The sequence below is a fragment of the Barbus barbus genome (genome assembly GCF_936440315.1).
Source record: "Barbus barbus genome assembly, chromosome: 49".
NCBI classification, from domain to species: domain Eukaryota; kingdom Metazoa; phylum Chordata; class Actinopteri; order Cypriniformes; family Cyprinidae; genus Barbus; species Barbus barbus.
The window spans coordinates 2,507,947-2,525,958 of NC_136727.1; the positions used below are offsets into that span (position 1 = coordinate 2,507,947).

Consider the following 18,012-nt stretch of genomic DNA (forward strand, 5'->3'; position numbering starts at 1 on the left):
ATGCATGACTAATTAAAAAATATTAAATAAAAAAATAAAAAAATAAAGCAAGAGAGAATTATGAATGTGAAAGAACAAAATGAAGGAATCAATGAAAAATAATGAACAAATTAAGGAACAAAAAAGGAACAAATGCACAAAAAAGTATAATACAAATAAATGAATACAATTTAATTAACAAATAGTCAGGTATTATGGTGTAAACTCACGTTATATACATTTTTTATATAAATATGCAGCACTTTCTTGTGAATTCTGCACATGTGCTAATAATCCTGAAGCTCTCGGCTCATCCTCACGGGATGCATGTGTCTCTGAAGATGGAAAGTGCTGGACGTTTAATTTTTTCCCGGCTATTGCTCCGTTACCCCACATATTATTAATTTCATCCAGCTCCACAGTAATCTGGGCGAAGGCAACATTTAAAGGACTCAGTGAACTGTACTTTGATGAAAGAGCCAATAACTGCTGAATTAAGCTGCAAATGACACTTCAGAGGGAGAAAAAGCCATCGTGGGAAAATCAGCCGAGACCGAGAACCACGCCGGCTTCCAGCGCTAATATCAGTAGCCATTAGCGGCTGATGGGAAAAGAAATTTGCTGTGAGAAATCTTTAGCCTCTCCTCTCGTTTTCTCCCTCCATTCATCGTCTCCTTCAGACCTCGGGCTCCTCAGCCACCGCCGGCCAAACTAAACGCTGGAAAGACATTTTCAGATGCTACGAGCGCAATTAAGGTGGAGGCGTGGAGCATGGAGGGGAGTTAGCTGGCCTTAGCTAATGAATATTTTCATTTCACTCCGTTTTCTAGCTTTGCGATCGGTGGAGTCACGCTTCAGCGTCACGCTGGCGTCCATTAGAAAGAAAGTCAGATTCATTAATGTCATCCAAGTTGTATTTCACTGCTATGTGTCTGGTGTTTTTGTAGAATTAGTCCTCAGGCATTTGTACATTTACCGAAATTAGATTAATTCCACAACTGTAGAGAACGTGATATTGTGTCGATTACAGCTCAGACAAACATAAATAAACAAATTAATATTTTAAAATCAATAAAAAATAAAATTTAAATAAATATTTAAAATGCAATATAAAAATAAAACATTATTTTTAAGTAAAAACTATTTTAAATAAATAATTACTAAATAAAAATAAATAAAAAAACAGTAAAAATATTTTAAATTCTGAAATATATATATTTTTTTGCAGTATCTGAACTGATGTGAACAAACAAAAAATGTCAACGTATGAATAAGCACCAAAAAATAAACATGAAAAAATATAATAAAAAATATGAAAAAAATTATTTTTATTTGAACGGAAAGGAAAAAGTAAATCAAAATATAAATAAATAATTCAATGTACAAAATATTTAATAAAAATGACTTGGCAAGTAACTGGCATTTGAAGGTTGCATTAATGTATTGTAAATAAAATAAATTAAAAACACCTAAAATAAATAAAAAGTATTAATTTAAAATAAAATTTAATCCCAAATGCATATCAATATATATAAATATTTAAACATTTTTCCACCAAATATTACTGCAAATTTACAGCAAATAAGACAGAACCAAAAACAGGACTTGAAAGTCTCAAAAAAAAGAAGAAAAAAAATTTATATGACCTGCAAAAAAAAACAAAAAAAACAAAATCAGATTTTACTTCCATATTGAGTGTGTTTTAGAATGTATCAGGTTATTCAACAAGAAGAAAAAAGTAAATTTTGATTTAATGCTGACGTTACTTCAACGTACTTCAAAGAATACCACAGTATAGCATCCAAGAAACATCCTACATACTGGTATTAAGTCTGGTATTATGTTTCGTACAGTCTTAACTGTCACAATAATGGCAGAGCGGATGAGATTTAATGCATGATTCCTGGGTCTCTCCTCACACTCTCGCCGATTGTTCGCTAGCAGGAGTTTGAGCTGAAGCTCTAATAACGTCCCCAGACACACAGAGAGAGACAGACAGACAGGAAACCTGCTGAGATCAACACTTCAGCGTCTCCGTCTCCGTTTCATCTCACTCCAGCTCCACCGAGTGTCACATCGACTCAAAAGTGACAATAACATCCGTCGCATGGAGGAGCAGCGGAAGCCAAAATCAGGATTGCAAGGGTTGAGCGTAACATATAGCAGCGCTGAACTTTATCTAGCCTCATTAAAGAGATTTATTCCCGGTTTAATCTCTCCGCGAGGGTCTCGGGCTCCCAACAATGGGAATGATCTGTGGGGAAGACTAATTTGCGCAGACGGAAATGGGCGGCGGAGTAAATTGAAATGTAATCCGTAGTGCGGATGCTAGCAGGGGTCCATAGTTGCCGTATAAAGCGTGTTTGTTGTGCAAATACACATAAAATGATATGTGTAGGGTCACAGTGCTTTAGTTTACCACCCTTGTCATCTTTGAATGCGAAGCTAAACGCTAACGCAACAATTTCTACCCGCAGGTGGCCTATGACATTAGCGCTGCGGCCTAGATTAGCATTAGCATGCAAAACGTGTCTTCAGAGACTCCCACAACTGTGTGAAATAGCTAAGTGACTAAGCTTAGCTACCTAAAAGATGCATTTTCTTTAAGAAAAACTATGTTCGTGAAAAAGCGTGCGCTGTTAGCAAGGCTAACATTCGCAACACACGTTTTAATTTTAAAGGATGATTTTTATTAACGAAAACTGCACATAAACACTCACTAAAAGTCTAAAGTGTGTTTGTGTGCCGCTAACATTTGTGTAAATTGTTCAAACGAAAATATTCACAACAAGTTTCATTACTAAGCTAGTAAAATTAGCTTTGTTAGCTTCTTTTACTGCTGTATTAATGAAACGTGAGCAGAATATTTCTGTAAATTGTTCGTTAAAAACCATTTCGAATGAAAATAGTCAACAATTTGTATAATGTATTTTCCATAGAAAAAAAAAACACTGCTTTTGTTTCATTAAAGCTAACAGAATTAGCTTTATTAGATTATTTTACTGGCGTATTAATAAAACAAGCTAAATGTTGTCATAAACCGTTTTTAAAAACCCATTCTAATGAAAAACGTTTCAACAATTTATAAAAAAAAATCACTTAGCTTGCGTTTCATTAACAAGTCATTGAGAGAAGCTAATAAAATTAGCATTATTAACGTATTTTACTGGTGCATTACTTTAACACGAGCAGAACGTTTGTATAAACTGTCTGTTAAAGAAATAAAACATTCTAATGAATACTGCCGCATTTACTTGAATGAATTAGCATTAGCATTTCTGAACACTGCGAGCAACATTAAAATTAACATTCAAAGTGTGTTTTCAGACATTCACAAACTGTGTGAAATAGCCAAGTGTGTTCTATTAGCAAGGCCAATTTTTGCGCAACACACACTGATATTGCGCAACATGTACCTTACGTTCGTTAAAATAGCATTTCCATGGGTAAAAATCTGACTGAAATGTTTTTTTATAATCGCAAGTTACTGAAATCGAATATGAAAAGGGTTCATAGATGGCAAACGTAAGAATAGTTTTACGAACAATTATCGTTATTACGAAGTCAGTGAGAGAAGCCATCTTTTACTAGCAAAAGATGAAAGATGAGCAGAACGAAGTTCTAAATAGTTCGCAAAACAATTCTTGAATTGAAAACTTTCGAAACAAACTATTTATTTAGATAATATATTATCATTACACTTTTAAAATACTTGTATTATGCAAATTATCCCATAATAACATGAAACAAGTTAAAATAAATAAATTAGCTTTATTTGCTTCTTTTAGTGGCATATTAATGAAACATGAGCACAACGAATTTATAAGTTGTTCGTATAAGTTGTTCGCATTACTGCTTCAGCATTAGCATAATGTAAAAGTCAGATACAAAGCAGGTAAATATTGGGTTAAACTAGATCATTCTGAAATCTTTGTTCGCAAAAATTTGATACTTTGCATGCAAAAAAAAATCATTCGTTAAATGCGAACATTGATCGTGGACGATAAAAATGTCTCCACGATCTGCTTTTGAAGAAATATCGTAGTATCCTGCTGCAGCACATTATATCAAACACAGTTCTGGCGCCTCCGTCTCTATATACTGTACAACACGACATACAGCAGTAGAGTTACTCTGACAGGACGCTACACTTATTCGCGATCGCAAAAGTACATTATTTGCACACCTGGTTGGTTAAATGTTTAATTCGAGCGCATTTCTGAGCGCATACACCTGAAGCACGGACACTAAAAAGCCTGTCTAACAGCGCCTGATTACTCAACTAACTTATCTTTTGCGCTAAAACTGTCAAAACACACAAGGTTTACATACAGACTCAGTTGGTTATCTCTAAAATGAAAGTAAATAGTTAAGAGAGAAACGGATGCGTGTCTGTATATTAGATGCGTGCAGGTCTTAAAGGGACAGGACACTAAACATGCTGTCGACTGTCATTAAAGGGATAGTTCACCCTAAAATGTAATTTCTGTCATTATTTACTCACTCACATGTTGCCCCAAACCTCTATTAATTTCTTGTGCTGAACCCAAAATAAGATATTTTGAAGAATGAGGGTAACCAAACAGTTGCTGGTCTACATTGACTTTTATAGTAAGAAAGAAAAATCCAATAGAAGTCACTGAGGACCAGCAACTGTTTGGTTTTCCACCTTCTTCAAAATAGCATTTATGTTCAGCAGAAGAAAGAAACTCATTCAGGTTTAAAACAACTTTTGAGTAAATGATGGTATAAAAATAAAACATTATGACAGAATTGACAGACAGATGACAGAATATTTATTTTTGGGGGAACTATTCATTTAACGTTAACAAAACGCAAAGAGAAAAATCACTCACTATATTTGTTCATTCAATTTCATTGAATGCTCCTGCTAAATACACCTATTGCACCTGAAAATAATTTTATTCGTGATAAAATCGTGATATTTCTAAAACAAAATCGTGATATGATATTTTTTCCATATCGCCCACCCCTACAATAACGTAAAGCTATGTGCATTAGTGATTATAAATGAATAGACTTAATTTGTGTAAATTGTTGTTAAAAATGTTTTTTTTTTATATTTTACGAACAATTTACATAGATTTCACTCGCACTTGTTGGTTTAAGCTGCGTTTTGCTGATCTGGGCTTCAGCTCGCTGATATAATCACAGCCGACACACAAGTAAAAGATATCTGATCCTCTCTGACAGCCCACCTGATCTTATGCTGATCTTTTATGGCTTTTATAGATTCGCTTTTTGCGTCTCAGTCAATATAAACTGCACTGTTGGGTTGCTATGGATGCGCTGATCTCTAGAAGTACATCAGATACCATTACAACATCGCAACACACACCACCTTATATAAACTGGACTATATTTAGATCATTACTGAAACTCTAAGACATGAAGACCGCATGTTGTTTCTGCAGGAAAAAAATTACATAATTACAAACTGGCATTTGTAAAAAAAAAAAAAATGTTATTAGTTTATTAGAGTTATTGCTAAATTATGAGCGATTATGAATGATAGTTAAAAATTATTATTTCAGAGTTGGTAAAAATTTAAATAAATTGACAATGATTTTATCCAAATGTTAATCATAGAGTTTTGCAATTAACAATTAAGAATAATAAAAAAAATTATTAGTTTCATGTTGTGTGATAATCTGCATAATAATATATTATAATTAAAATAATAACAAATTGTAATTTAAATTTTATATCAGTAATATTTTATTTTATTTAAAAATAATACATAATAAATTATTAAAAGCAAAGTTTATTTTTTATTATTTATTACATTAATAATAAATTGTAAATAGATTAAATACATATTTTTGTTGTTGTTATCATTTCAGTAATACAGTACTATATTTACTAATACTACAACTAACAATAATAATGCTAAATATATAATTAGAATAAAATTTGCTGTATTGATACGTTTTTGATTTATAGTTAATTATTATTACACTTTTAATGTATTGCATATCACAAAAACAAACAGCATAAATAATTCGCACTATTTGATTTTGTGAACCACTATGATTAACATTTGCATTGATAAAATCATTGACAATTTATTCCAGGTATCACCAGCCATATTATCTGAATGAACATTTGTGCCAGGAAGTGATGAAATGTGTGAATAACTCACTCGGTCAAACGGGATGCTGTATTTCTTCAGGATGGATGGAGAAAGGAGGGTCATCTTGTGACGGAGAAACGCGTCGCAGCCCTGAGAACTTCCTGGGAAAAAACCTGCAGAAGACCACAAACAGCAAAAACAGACAGACTAAGAAAATGCAAGGGATAGTAGTAGCTTTTTATTAAATTTTTTCATTGATATGTTTATTATTGAAATGTTTTTGTTATATGCATGTGTCAATTTTATTTAATTTCTTTATTTTCTTAAATATGTGGGTAGATAGTATTTATAGAGTTGTAACTTTTTAGTTTTAGTTACTTTTTCTTATTTGTAAGTCGCTTTGGACAAAAGTGTCTGCTAAATGACAAAAGTAAGTAAGTAAAGAAAATACCAACGGAAGAAGCCCTGAAATAAAAACACTGATGATCTTTAGGAGGACAAACCTTGTGGGTGTAAATATAATAATAATCATAATAATGACAACAATTATTTAATTCATTGTTATTAACTTCTATTATATTAATAACAATTCATTCTAATTCACAATAACATTAGAAATAAAACAAATCAAGAACTTTTTCATTTTTTTCTTTTAATTATTCTTTATTATTAAATTATCAATCATTATTAGTACTATATTACATACCGATAAAATGTCGAAAATTGATGATATTGATGATGAAAATTGAAGATCCAATATTACGTGTCCAATGTCTGTTTATACTGAAGTCTATTACATCATTAGCAACATGACAACGCAAAACTATTGGAATCAACTTTAATTGGAGTTTCATGAATGTTAGCGGTTAGCATGCTGTCTGTGTAGTCGGTACAGAGCAGGGCGTTAGCACAAAGCCATTTCAGTGAAATTATCTGTGGAGATTCAGAAGCGAGCGCTTATTACGCGCATAACGTATAATCACCGGTTTTGAGGTTACGGGTAAAAGCTGCGCCGCGGGTCAGCACATCAGCCGCGCGCTGAATCATGCTGAAAGCCTTTAATTATTATAATCGTCTCCTCATTCCTGCCCACAGACGACAATAAAGGTCATAACGACACAACCAGAACGTCTGATAAACGTCACAACAGCGCAAACACGCCGTTTCAGAGCGTGTGACTCATACGCAGCCTCTATCATTAGCGACAATACGCTTAAGTGGCTTTACTGGCTTAAATATGGCAGATTTTCACTTAGTGGAGAACTTCACAGTCACAGTAACTTCACGGTGCAATCATTCATCAGCCGTTTCTCTTCGTTTAGCGTGGTACTGTTTACACAATCGCGCTAAAACAAGTGAAGTTTCGCGTCTCTTCGATCAATGCAACGGTTGTCCTTCACTGTAAAACCAAACAGTGAAATTAAATTAAATTAGTTAGTTTCACTCAAATGGACTTAATTGAAACTCAAAATGTTGTTGTAGTAAGCTAAACTTAATATGATTGAGTTTTCTAGTTCCCAGCATGCTTTGCATCAGAAAACAAAATAAATACAATAAAATATTATAAATACAAATAAAATGAATATAAAAAAATCATATCTATAGAGAACAAATGAAACGTTAAAAAGAGGGCATTTGCAAAAAAAAATTAATTTACATATAAAATTTGTATATTTTACATTTAAATATATAAATATATGTATTAACAATAAATATAAAAAAATATTTTTAAAAAATCATCTTGGGTTTATAACTATATATGAACATATTAAAAAAATAAAAGAATAAAATGTAATTTTTAATAAAAATATTGTTACGATGATTAACATAAATCAATAAAATACAATAACAATATAAAAACAAACTTTTGCGTCTGTTAGTCCATGTTTGTAAGGTTTGAGCTCATCGATATATAAACTACATAAAGCGCTGAACGTAAAATATTTCCAGCCAAAAATTGCAGTTTTTCTCTCCTGTTAGCGCGTTGCTATAACGTATGATATTTTCCTTACACCTCTTGTTATCCGTACAGCAAAAACAGAGCAGCAACTCAGTTAACACAAGGAATATGACATAAAGAGTCCTCTCACTTTCAAAACAACATTAGACGTCTTCAGGAGCTGAAGAGGGGATCGTCCAACTGAGACGCCTCTCTGCGAAGCGCCGTTACTCACTGCGACCGATAATAATATATTGTTAGGCGTTCTGTCATTTGTTGAGAGCATTAGAAGAGCAGGAGACTATTAGGTGTGGAGAGTGATGCTGAGGTACGATCCTGTCATTCAGAGCCGCAGCTGCCTTTGTTTCGTCTTTTAACGCAGATTTAACAGATGAAGAGGACGCAGTGATGGTTAAAACCAGGCGACTGACGCGATGGAGTGTGAATTCATATTTTTATGCACGCATATAAAGTACAGGAGTTTTGCATAAACCATTAGCGGCGTCAGGCCTCGCATAACAGAAAGCTTTAGCGCAGATCGCCACGATTCACGTCTAGGCTGCTTCTCTGGCACTCTTCAGGACCGTTTGAGTTCAACGCAGAGGTTCTCCTTCCATAACAGTGTTCGATAAGAGTTTCACACAGAAATCATGATTCATCAACGTGTTAGCACTTCAAGTATTCAAAAATAAATAAAAGAATAAAATTAAGGATATTTATAAAATTTTAAAATATTATATTTCCATAAAATGCATATATAAAAATAAATATTATAAGTATAAATTTATATGAAAGTGTTAAAATTTTATATAAGAACAAAACAATATTGTTAAAAATATTTATAAAATATAATGTTAAAATATTTAATATAAATAAAATAAAATGCATATTTAAACATTTTAATTTGAATATTTAAAAATCATCTTGAATGCATGTCTACAAAGAACAAATGAAACAATATATTCAAAAGAGAGATAAAATATGTATTTTTATACAAATACACATTAAGCAAGCAATATTAATTAAAAAAATATATATATTTATAAAATCTGTTAACATTTAATATAACTAATAAAATAAAACTACAAATAAAAAATAAATAAAAACAGTAGTTAAGAATAATTTAATAATTAAATAAATTAAAATACTTAAGAATAATTATAAAATATAATGTTAGCATATTAAAAATACATTTAAATATTAATATTTAAAAAATAATCTTGATTTTATAACTATAAAGAACAGAATAAACAATATTGTTCAATAACATATTTGAACTTTTTATAAAAAATATAATACAATCGTGATTCAATAAGTTTAAATAATTTAAATGTAGCTTTCAAAAAATAATATATATTTAAATAAACTTGTTGGTGTTTATGTATACATTTGTTCTCTGTGTGACGTCTCAGCGCTGATCACTGAAAGCCTGGCGTCATGTCGAGTGTTCGTTCGTTTAAAGCAGAGTGTCTGTTTAAGTGGGACAGGAGTTTGTCTGTGTGGGTTATGGTAGCGTTTTGAAGTACAGCAGCCTCAGATCTCAGAGACGCACAAACATCTTCACATCTCATAATCCACACAACCACAGGCAGACGCCAGGGCTTTCCTAGACAGCGCCGCAAACTTTCAGGAGGTACAGAGAGGATTCTGCCAGCACCATCTCCCACCTCATTTCGTCTGCGTAATTTGGGTCAGGAAAAGACCCGGGGAACAGGATTTTCCCTGTTTCAGGCCGGAATCGTTCATCCGATAATTTTTATATTAAATTTTTACATTAAATCAGCATCTCCATAAAGCTTGTCAGCAGATGGAAGCATAAAGTGCTCCAAAATCTCCTGGTAGACGGCTGCATTGACTTTGGATTTGATAAAACACAATGGACCAACACCAGCAGACGTCACGGTACCCCAAATCATCTCTGACTGTGGAAACTTAACACTGGATTTGAAGCAGCTTGGGTTCTGTGCCTCTCCAGTCTTCCTCCAGACTCCAGACCTTGATTTCCAAAAGAAATGCAAAATTTACTTTCATCTGAAAAGAGGACTTTGGACCACTGAGCAACAGTCCAGTTCTTTTTCTCCACAGCCCAGGTTAGATGCTTCTGACGTTGTCTCTGGTTCAGAAGTGGCTTGGTAGCTCTTTTCCTGAAGACGTCTGAGCGTGGAGACTCTTGATGCACTGACTCCAGCTTCAGTCCACTCCTTGTGAAGCTCTCCCAAGTGTTTGAATCTGCTTTGCTTGATATGTGGACTAACAGGTTGCTTGTGCACCTTTTCCTACCCAATTTCTTCCTTCCAGGCAACTTTGCATTTAAAATGCTTTGATACAGCACTCTGTAAACAGCCACTCCTTTCATTAATGACCTTCTGTGACTTACACTCTTTGTGGAGGGTGTCAATGATTATCTTCTGTTTCATTGCCAAGTCAGCAGCCTTCCCCATTATTGTGGTTTCAAATCACAAGAGATACCCTGAATTTATACTGTAGAGATGATCGTTTAATGAGACTCAAATATAAATATTCTAATATATTGAGATACTGGATTTTGACTTTCATGAGCTGTAAGCTCTAATCATCAAAATTAAAACCAAAAAACTTTTGAAATGTCTTACTTTACATGTTACGAATGTAAAATATATATGAAAGTTTCACTTTTTGAAATAAGTTACCAAAAAATGTTTTTCAACGTTTTTCACGATATTCGAATTTTTTGAGATGTACCTGTATATATATATTATTTTTTTATTATTATTATTATTATTATTTTTTTCATAGAAAAAAATAAAACTGCGCAACAAAACGAGAACAAGTTTTCAGGCCTTTTCCTTTAAGGCTTTTAAATGTAAATGCATTCTGTTTTGATCGCCTAACCTACCACGCTCCATCTCTGCACGGAGACACGCTAACGAACGGATGTGAGGTCTTACCTTGCGCCAGCCGCTCCAACCTCTTGCCGTGCTCGGGAGGAATGGCATACCTGCGGTGAGGAGGAAAAAACGAGATCAATTAACAGGATCAATGGAAAAAGACGAGAGGGAAAGACACTGGAGGGACGCACAGCGAGATGCCTCTGTGAGAATCGCTGTCTGATCATCACACAGCCCTCCAAATCATAAAACACACAGAGAACATTTCACCCCTATTTCACATTCACCTGTCACATGCTAGTTTAAAGACAAAGTACTCAAACGTCACCGAGACAAAGCCTGGAAAATTACTGAACGAGAGCCAATTTATTTCAGCTAATCGGCTCAAACACGTGCAATGCTAATACAGATTGTGCTGTGCTGCTTAATTTGAAATGATTTCGCTGGAGAGGGAAACAGCACAATATCTTCTAAAGGTTCAATTCGCTTGACGTTGTTATTGACATTGTCTGTATTAGCTTAATTATTTCCTCAAGTTTCCAGAGAGCCGAAACCCTCCCGAGGCCTCGAACGCAAATGTAAATCCGGTGCATCACCCTCCCTTGGGCTCCAGCTCCAAATCACACATTCACAATGAGAGGAACGTGGCTTCGGGAGGGATTTGAGCGGCGTCACACTGCCCTCTACAGGCAGCTGGAGGCCAAACAGGGATTTTATGGGCAAGTGGCACTTTCTAGTTAAACACAGGCCAATTTCACAGCAGTGGTTTTCTCTACACAAGCGCAGGATCGTCTGAAAGTCAACTGAATACCAAGTGGATGGATTAAAGAGTTGCGTTTGTATGCAGCTGATGGGATGTACACGAAGAGGTTTGTTTTATTTTACAATGTGTTGTGGCTTCTAAAAGGTTATAGGAGAAAAAGTACAAGAATTATGGGGGGGGGGACAAAGAGGGATGGGAACTGAAAGAGCTTGACATGGCTATGCACAAACCAAACAGCACAAGTACAGGATGGAAATAAAATCTAAGGAGATGGAAACTTGGATGCAAAGAAAGCTGCTAGTTAACAGTCTGTGATTCCCATATTCATATAGTTATGGAATTAGCAGCAGCGCAATATCATAATTCACCATGTCTAAAATAAACTCAAAGTTTTGGTGCATATTTTAAAAACAGTGCCATTGTGTTAGCACCTAAATTGAAAAATTACTCTACTAGAAGCAACTATTCACAAAGTACTCGTTTTTGCATTCAAAAACCAAATCTGAGCACAATTTAAGTGCACGCAGGGATCTTGAGACTACTTAAAACATTCATAGTGTCTTAAAATGGCGCAGGACACTACAAAACAGAAGGATGCCACTAATTGGCCTCTACCTGCAACAAACATGAATGCTAATCAATTCCCACAATGACATGCATTTGTTGCATGTATTGGGAACAGCTCTGAAACACCATAGACGGAGCGAGTGGGAAATCGAACGGCTGGCCGCAAGCACCCCAACTCTAAGGACACTGGCAGTAGTAGATTCAATTTGGTGTTTGAGGTGCCACCACAAATCAATAATAATTAGATGGCTCTTTCTCTCCTTTTCTTGCAGATAAAAGCTGGATCTGATGGGAAGCTGTAATTAGGGTATGAATGCTTCCTGCCAGCAGGAGTATCCTTACACCCCACTAACCCCACCAGATCAAGCTGACAGTAACTCTACCTGGCAACCAAAAGTTGCTTTATTCGATCTGGAACTGTCTGGGGAGGAAGGCAAATATTGACGAAAATCACACCAGGGGCACCAGAAATCAAGGTAAATCCAAGGAGCTTGACTTGGTGTGACTGTAAACGCCCACTTGGAGGAAACCCTCCAGTTTCTTCAGGTTCCTCTAGTACCACCGGAATGACGAAATGAACACAAAGCACCTACTAAACACCGTTTGAGATTTTGATACAAGGGTACTTAGGTGCCTGGGCGTATGTAAGGGACGCATCCCATTTACCTTGTTTACGGCCCATGAAACAATTCCGTACTTCACTCCCCAGATGCAATATCTCTAATCCCACGGCGGCAACACAAAACCCCTACCTGCCAAACAGCGTCAACACCACCGGCAGCATTACGGTTTTATTTGTCATCATCTTGAAGAGGACAAGAACAAGAAAACAAGCAATAAGAATCAAGCTATCCCCTCAGCAGCAGCACTCCCTCTCAGCGATTATTTCCGGCAGCGTGCGCAACACTTTGGGCCACTCCGCAATCTTTAAGAATCTGACACTAGATCTCAGGAGGCGGCGAGAATTATGACTTTGATGGGAGGAGAGTTGGAGGCGAATGAAGTTAATTTCACAGTGGCTGAACAGAGGGTTAGGCAAACAGCTACCACACACACTTTAACATACTGTAATTACCAGAAAAGTAAAATGGATTCAATTTCAAAAGCAGAAGGGGGTGTTCGGGTGGGGAGGACGAGCGCATGCATAGTTGCATTAAGCCGAGTTGAAGGGTGAGTAAATTCTCGCCTCTTTCCTTTTTTTATGAGCACAAACCTCGCCGTTCTCCGCTGTGCGGAAAGTTAACTTGAGATAAGGTCTCCGGAGAGCAGGAGAGAGAGAGAATGCTTAGCTAGAGACATCAAGAGCTAACACTTCAGAGAGATATGAGGACACAGAAGAAATGGAGACGGAAAGATACTCAAGAGAGCAAGCAAGACTTACGCAAGGCCTCTTAAAGAATCACAGTTTTGCACCCTTATCCATTTGGACACCTGTGCCTACCAGAGCATGACCCAAAAACATGCTACGACCCTTTCAACATGATCCATGTCAATGCATTCAACTCTACAGAGACAAGCATCAAGCAAGAGCATAAATCTAGCCCTAATGCAACTTTTTAAATAGGGGGTTCTTGGTGTTAACTCTTGCATTTACTAGTCACAGTTTCATGTGGGAACCATCTTCTGATCAGGGAACTAAACATTTTCATTATTTTATACATGAAGACTGATGTTATGAGGTCTCTTTTTCAACTAGTACCTACACACAACAAAATTAAAACATTCTTTTTAACATTAAAACTTTGAAATTAAAGAATAAAACAATGTTTCTTAAAGAAATAGACAACTTTAACATTTACATTGTTGTACTTCTGACTAAATTGTGAGGATAGAAATGACTGCTGTTTGGCAAAAAACACCATACCAGAGTCTTTTTGGTACAAGAAGCACTAGTCATTGTCTGTGCACTTTTATGATAGGATCTGACAAAATACATTTTGGTTTTATGAAAAATGTATTAGTTTACAATCTTGAACAACTGCAAGGGGATTTATTCACATTTTCTATCAGCCTACATAATAAATACAATTCAATTTCTGAAGTATTTTTTTATACCTACTTGTGACCAATGCATTTTGGTCTTTGTATAGATTTCTCTCACAATAAATATAATATTTAACACTCAGCCTCATTAAAAACATGAATGAATAAAAAATATTTAACTTAATAATTTTAGTCCTGGAAAATATAGCTGTTTATTGCGAACAATTCCTACTTTCTACTTCTGTCACAAAACCTTCCTTTTCGTGATGCACCCTATTATGCTTTTCATCTCACGCATGTTTTGAAGCCCCGATGTTGTTCATTTAAAATTTTGACCAGTTTTAAATTAATTTTTCCAAGGCACAAAACACCCTTGATTGACTACTGCTTTCCAGCTTGATTAAAAGACACACAGATGGATGAAATATCCCTCTGTTCGACAGCCCGAGATACTGACAGAACAGCTGCGTCTAATGAACGCTCTGTTCAGGGTTTCTTTAAGACAACACAAGCCAAGGGCATCAAGGACTTGTACGCAAGTATGCAAAACACACTTGCATCTTTCTCGAAAGAGGGAAAAAATTAGGGGATACATCAGAGAGAAGATGCAACATGAGAGCGAGCGGGGATGTGATAAAAGAAAAAAGTCTCACATGTGGAATAAAGGACACTGAAAGCATGTTTATTCAAACTCTTTCAGCACAGGAAAGACGCCCAGCCGGAAAATTGTGTATTCTGAACCTCAAAATACAGTATTAAAGCCTCTCTCCGCAAGAACGGAGAGGCAAAGTCAAGCTGAGCTTCAGGAAAATAAACCAACAGAATACCAAGTCATTTTTGATTTGGATCAAGGATGTTATGCTTGGTTTTCACATCTTTTAGTCGACTATTGTCAGTTGTTCTTGTTAAAACCAATGTACATTTATCCTTCTATTGAATAAAAGCATTGCACATATACTTCAGCCTTATCTCAATCACGTACATCATCCCTGATTCTCTGGAGGATTTACTTCACAACCAAGTGCTTCTGAAACACTGTTGTGCGTTTAAATGCGGCAAGAGCGAGATACAGTGAGACAAAGCACACACATGATCCATCTCTCTCGATGACATCATCCTGTATGTCTACAGCTGACGTGAATAACAACAGCTCCCCCAAGAGGTCGAAAACGGATCTACATTTAAGTTCCTTCATATTGCACCCATAGCTGGTTTGTACTGTAAAATCAAATATAAAATCTAGTTTGTGAGACACTTATTGGGCCTAAATGTCAATCAAACTGATGGATCACAATTTTATCTCCACAAAACCCATATACGGCAAGCGTCGAGTTATATTTTGGTAAAATACTGCCAAAATAACCAAATCTGACCATGCATTATCACTTTGATCTATTTCATCGGTTAAAAAAAATGGCTAAAAATTTGATTTTTAATTTCGGTGCATCCCTAATTTCCAGAAATAGGAATATTTTAACAAAATATTAACATAATGTTTTAACGGCCTTTTTGGCATAATATAGTTTACCAAATAAGAAATTGATGCTCAAAATATATTACACAAATATAATTATACGCATATGAATACATACGAAAAGACTTATATAGTTTTAACTGCGATGCCTTGCTTTATCTGTAAATAATAATAAATAATGCAAAAATAATTTATAAACCTCCAGATACGAAAATATTTTAACATCACTATGTGTTACATAATATTACTAAAACATAATTATACTAATACACATATTTATTGAATGCACATGAAAAGAAAACATTAACTATTTATTTTTAAGTTTGGAAGTGTAATATTTATTTCTTGTTTTTATCACTTTTTATATTTTAAGAGTATATTTACATATAAAACACAAAATTAATTGCTTTAATATACTATAATTATCCGAAAAATGTACTAAATAGGCAACACAATTTTTTTTTGTTAAAATACTACCAAAATGACCAAATCTGATCATACATTATCACTTTGATCTATTTCATCGGTTAAAAAAAATGGCTAATAAACTCCTCTGAAGCTTTTGAACTCAACTAAACACACATATATAGTGAAGGTAGGATGCTCACCAGGACTTTGGTTGGCCGAAATGCAGGTAGTTGATGCTGTAGAGGTCCATGTCCTCCGTGTGCCAGGCGAAGGTGGTTTTCCACATGCCGAAGTACAGGTATGGTGTGTTGACGCCCTCGATGACGATCCCACACTCCTGCTCCACCATGTCCAGAAGAGTGTTCAGATGGCCGATGTTCCACTCCGTGATGTCCTTACGAAGAAAAAACAACATAAACACATGCATATGACTAATAACCAGGGTTATTATAGTAACTAAAACCAAAAAAATATATATATTTGTTACTTAAATCAGCTAGTTGGCAAGGCTTTTCAAACACTAATCACAGTAAAGGTGACTAACCGGGTCATAAAGGGACCCGCTGATATCGGCACCGTAAATGGGCGACACAAACGTCAAGTTTTTCCAGTACTTTCTTTCCAGGTCGTCAAAGTCCTTGTGTTGAGGGGTGCAGTACCTGAGATCGTTCAAGAAAATAAAAAGGTCAAGTATAAATTAAGCTTGAAGGACCGAAGAAAAACTGGCTGTAGTAAAAGCGCAAACTTTTACTATTCTGTCAATACTTTTGAAAAATACCCCCAAAAACAGTGATTTTAATCGTACATGTTACTGACACGAAGGTCCAGATAATAGAAGACAAACTTTACAAAGAAACCACTTTGTATATGTTATCCAAATTGGCTTTGATCAAACAAAGCATACTTTTTACTGTTGGCCAGTTTGCGATATTCTCCGACCGTCATGGACTTCTTCTGAATGTTGTACTGAGTGAAGAGTCCTGATTGGCCGGTCACCACTTGCATGATAGGAGCGGGAATGACCATCTCTTCAATGGTCTCGTAGGAACGCCGCGGCTTCCACTCCTTCGGTGGAATAACCTTAAATAACAATGCATAAAAGCATTTCATTGTTTGTTCAAGTCCTCAAAATGACAATCTTGTTATTAAGAATATATGAATAAATGCATTTACAGACCTTTTTATTTAAGGTTAATTTATAAATATATCATTAATTCATGTTCATTGAATAATACATTCATGTTAATTAATACAATTTGAAAGTTTAAAAGAAATCTTAAATTAGGAAATGCAGAAATTAGCATTAACCAAGATGATTAAATAGCATTAAAGTATTATGTATTGTAATTTTATGTGCATTCTTTAATTTTAATGATTAGCAAAGAGTTTGGAGAAGTTTGATAAAACATTTAAAAAAGTAAATATTGCTTACTGATACAAATCATGCACAACTGTACACACACAATGAAAACAAATAAGAAAATTGCTAAATTTTATAAAAGTTTTGACATTTGAAAAAAACAACCTTGTACAGTAATAATATATATTTTTTTTCTTTGCATGACATTTTCTTATGCATAAGTAGATTTTACACACACACAATGAAAACAAATAAGAAAATTGCTTACAAATTGCTTAATTGCTTGTCAAAAAATCGTATTTTTGACATTTGAAAAAAACAACCTTGTACTGTAATAATAATAATTTTTTATTTTTTTTTTTAACAGCCAGTGATGATTCGGATATCTAGAGCAGAGGTCACTTCCGGGCCGTGGAAGAACGTTCGGGGGAAAATGTGTATAGATGTGATGCTCTGTTATTTATTGTGCGTAAATTATTGCTCTAATTATTCTGTATTTTCGTTGTATGCTATTGATATGGAGATGCAATTTGACGATTTCATGTTAAATTAGTAAATATAAGATTGCTCTGATCTGT

The 18,012-nt window shown here is 34.8% G+C and overlaps 1 protein-coding gene across 2 annotated transcripts in view; it reads right to left on the minus strand.

Moving 5' to 3' along the window:
- The window catches only part of LOC306867400 (lysine-specific demethylase 4B-like), a 55,204-nt gene that overhangs the window by 31,837 nt on the left and 5,355 nt on the right, over nt 1-18,012 (minus strand). For both annotated transcript variants that reach the window (XM_079413034.1, XM_079413033.1), the window contains exons 3-7: nt 16,979-17,154; nt 16,619-16,733; nt 16,275-16,468; nt 10,940-10,989; nt 6,143-6,246 (exon numbers count right to left, since the gene is read on the minus strand). In XM_079413034.1, coding sequence (XP_079269160.1) covers nt 6,143-6,246; nt 10,940-10,989; nt 16,275-16,468; nt 16,619-16,733; nt 16,979-17,154 — 639 coding nt within the window. The remainder of the gene's footprint in view (nt 1-6,142; nt 6,247-10,939; nt 10,990-16,274; nt 16,469-16,618; nt 16,734-16,978; nt 17,155-18,012) is intronic.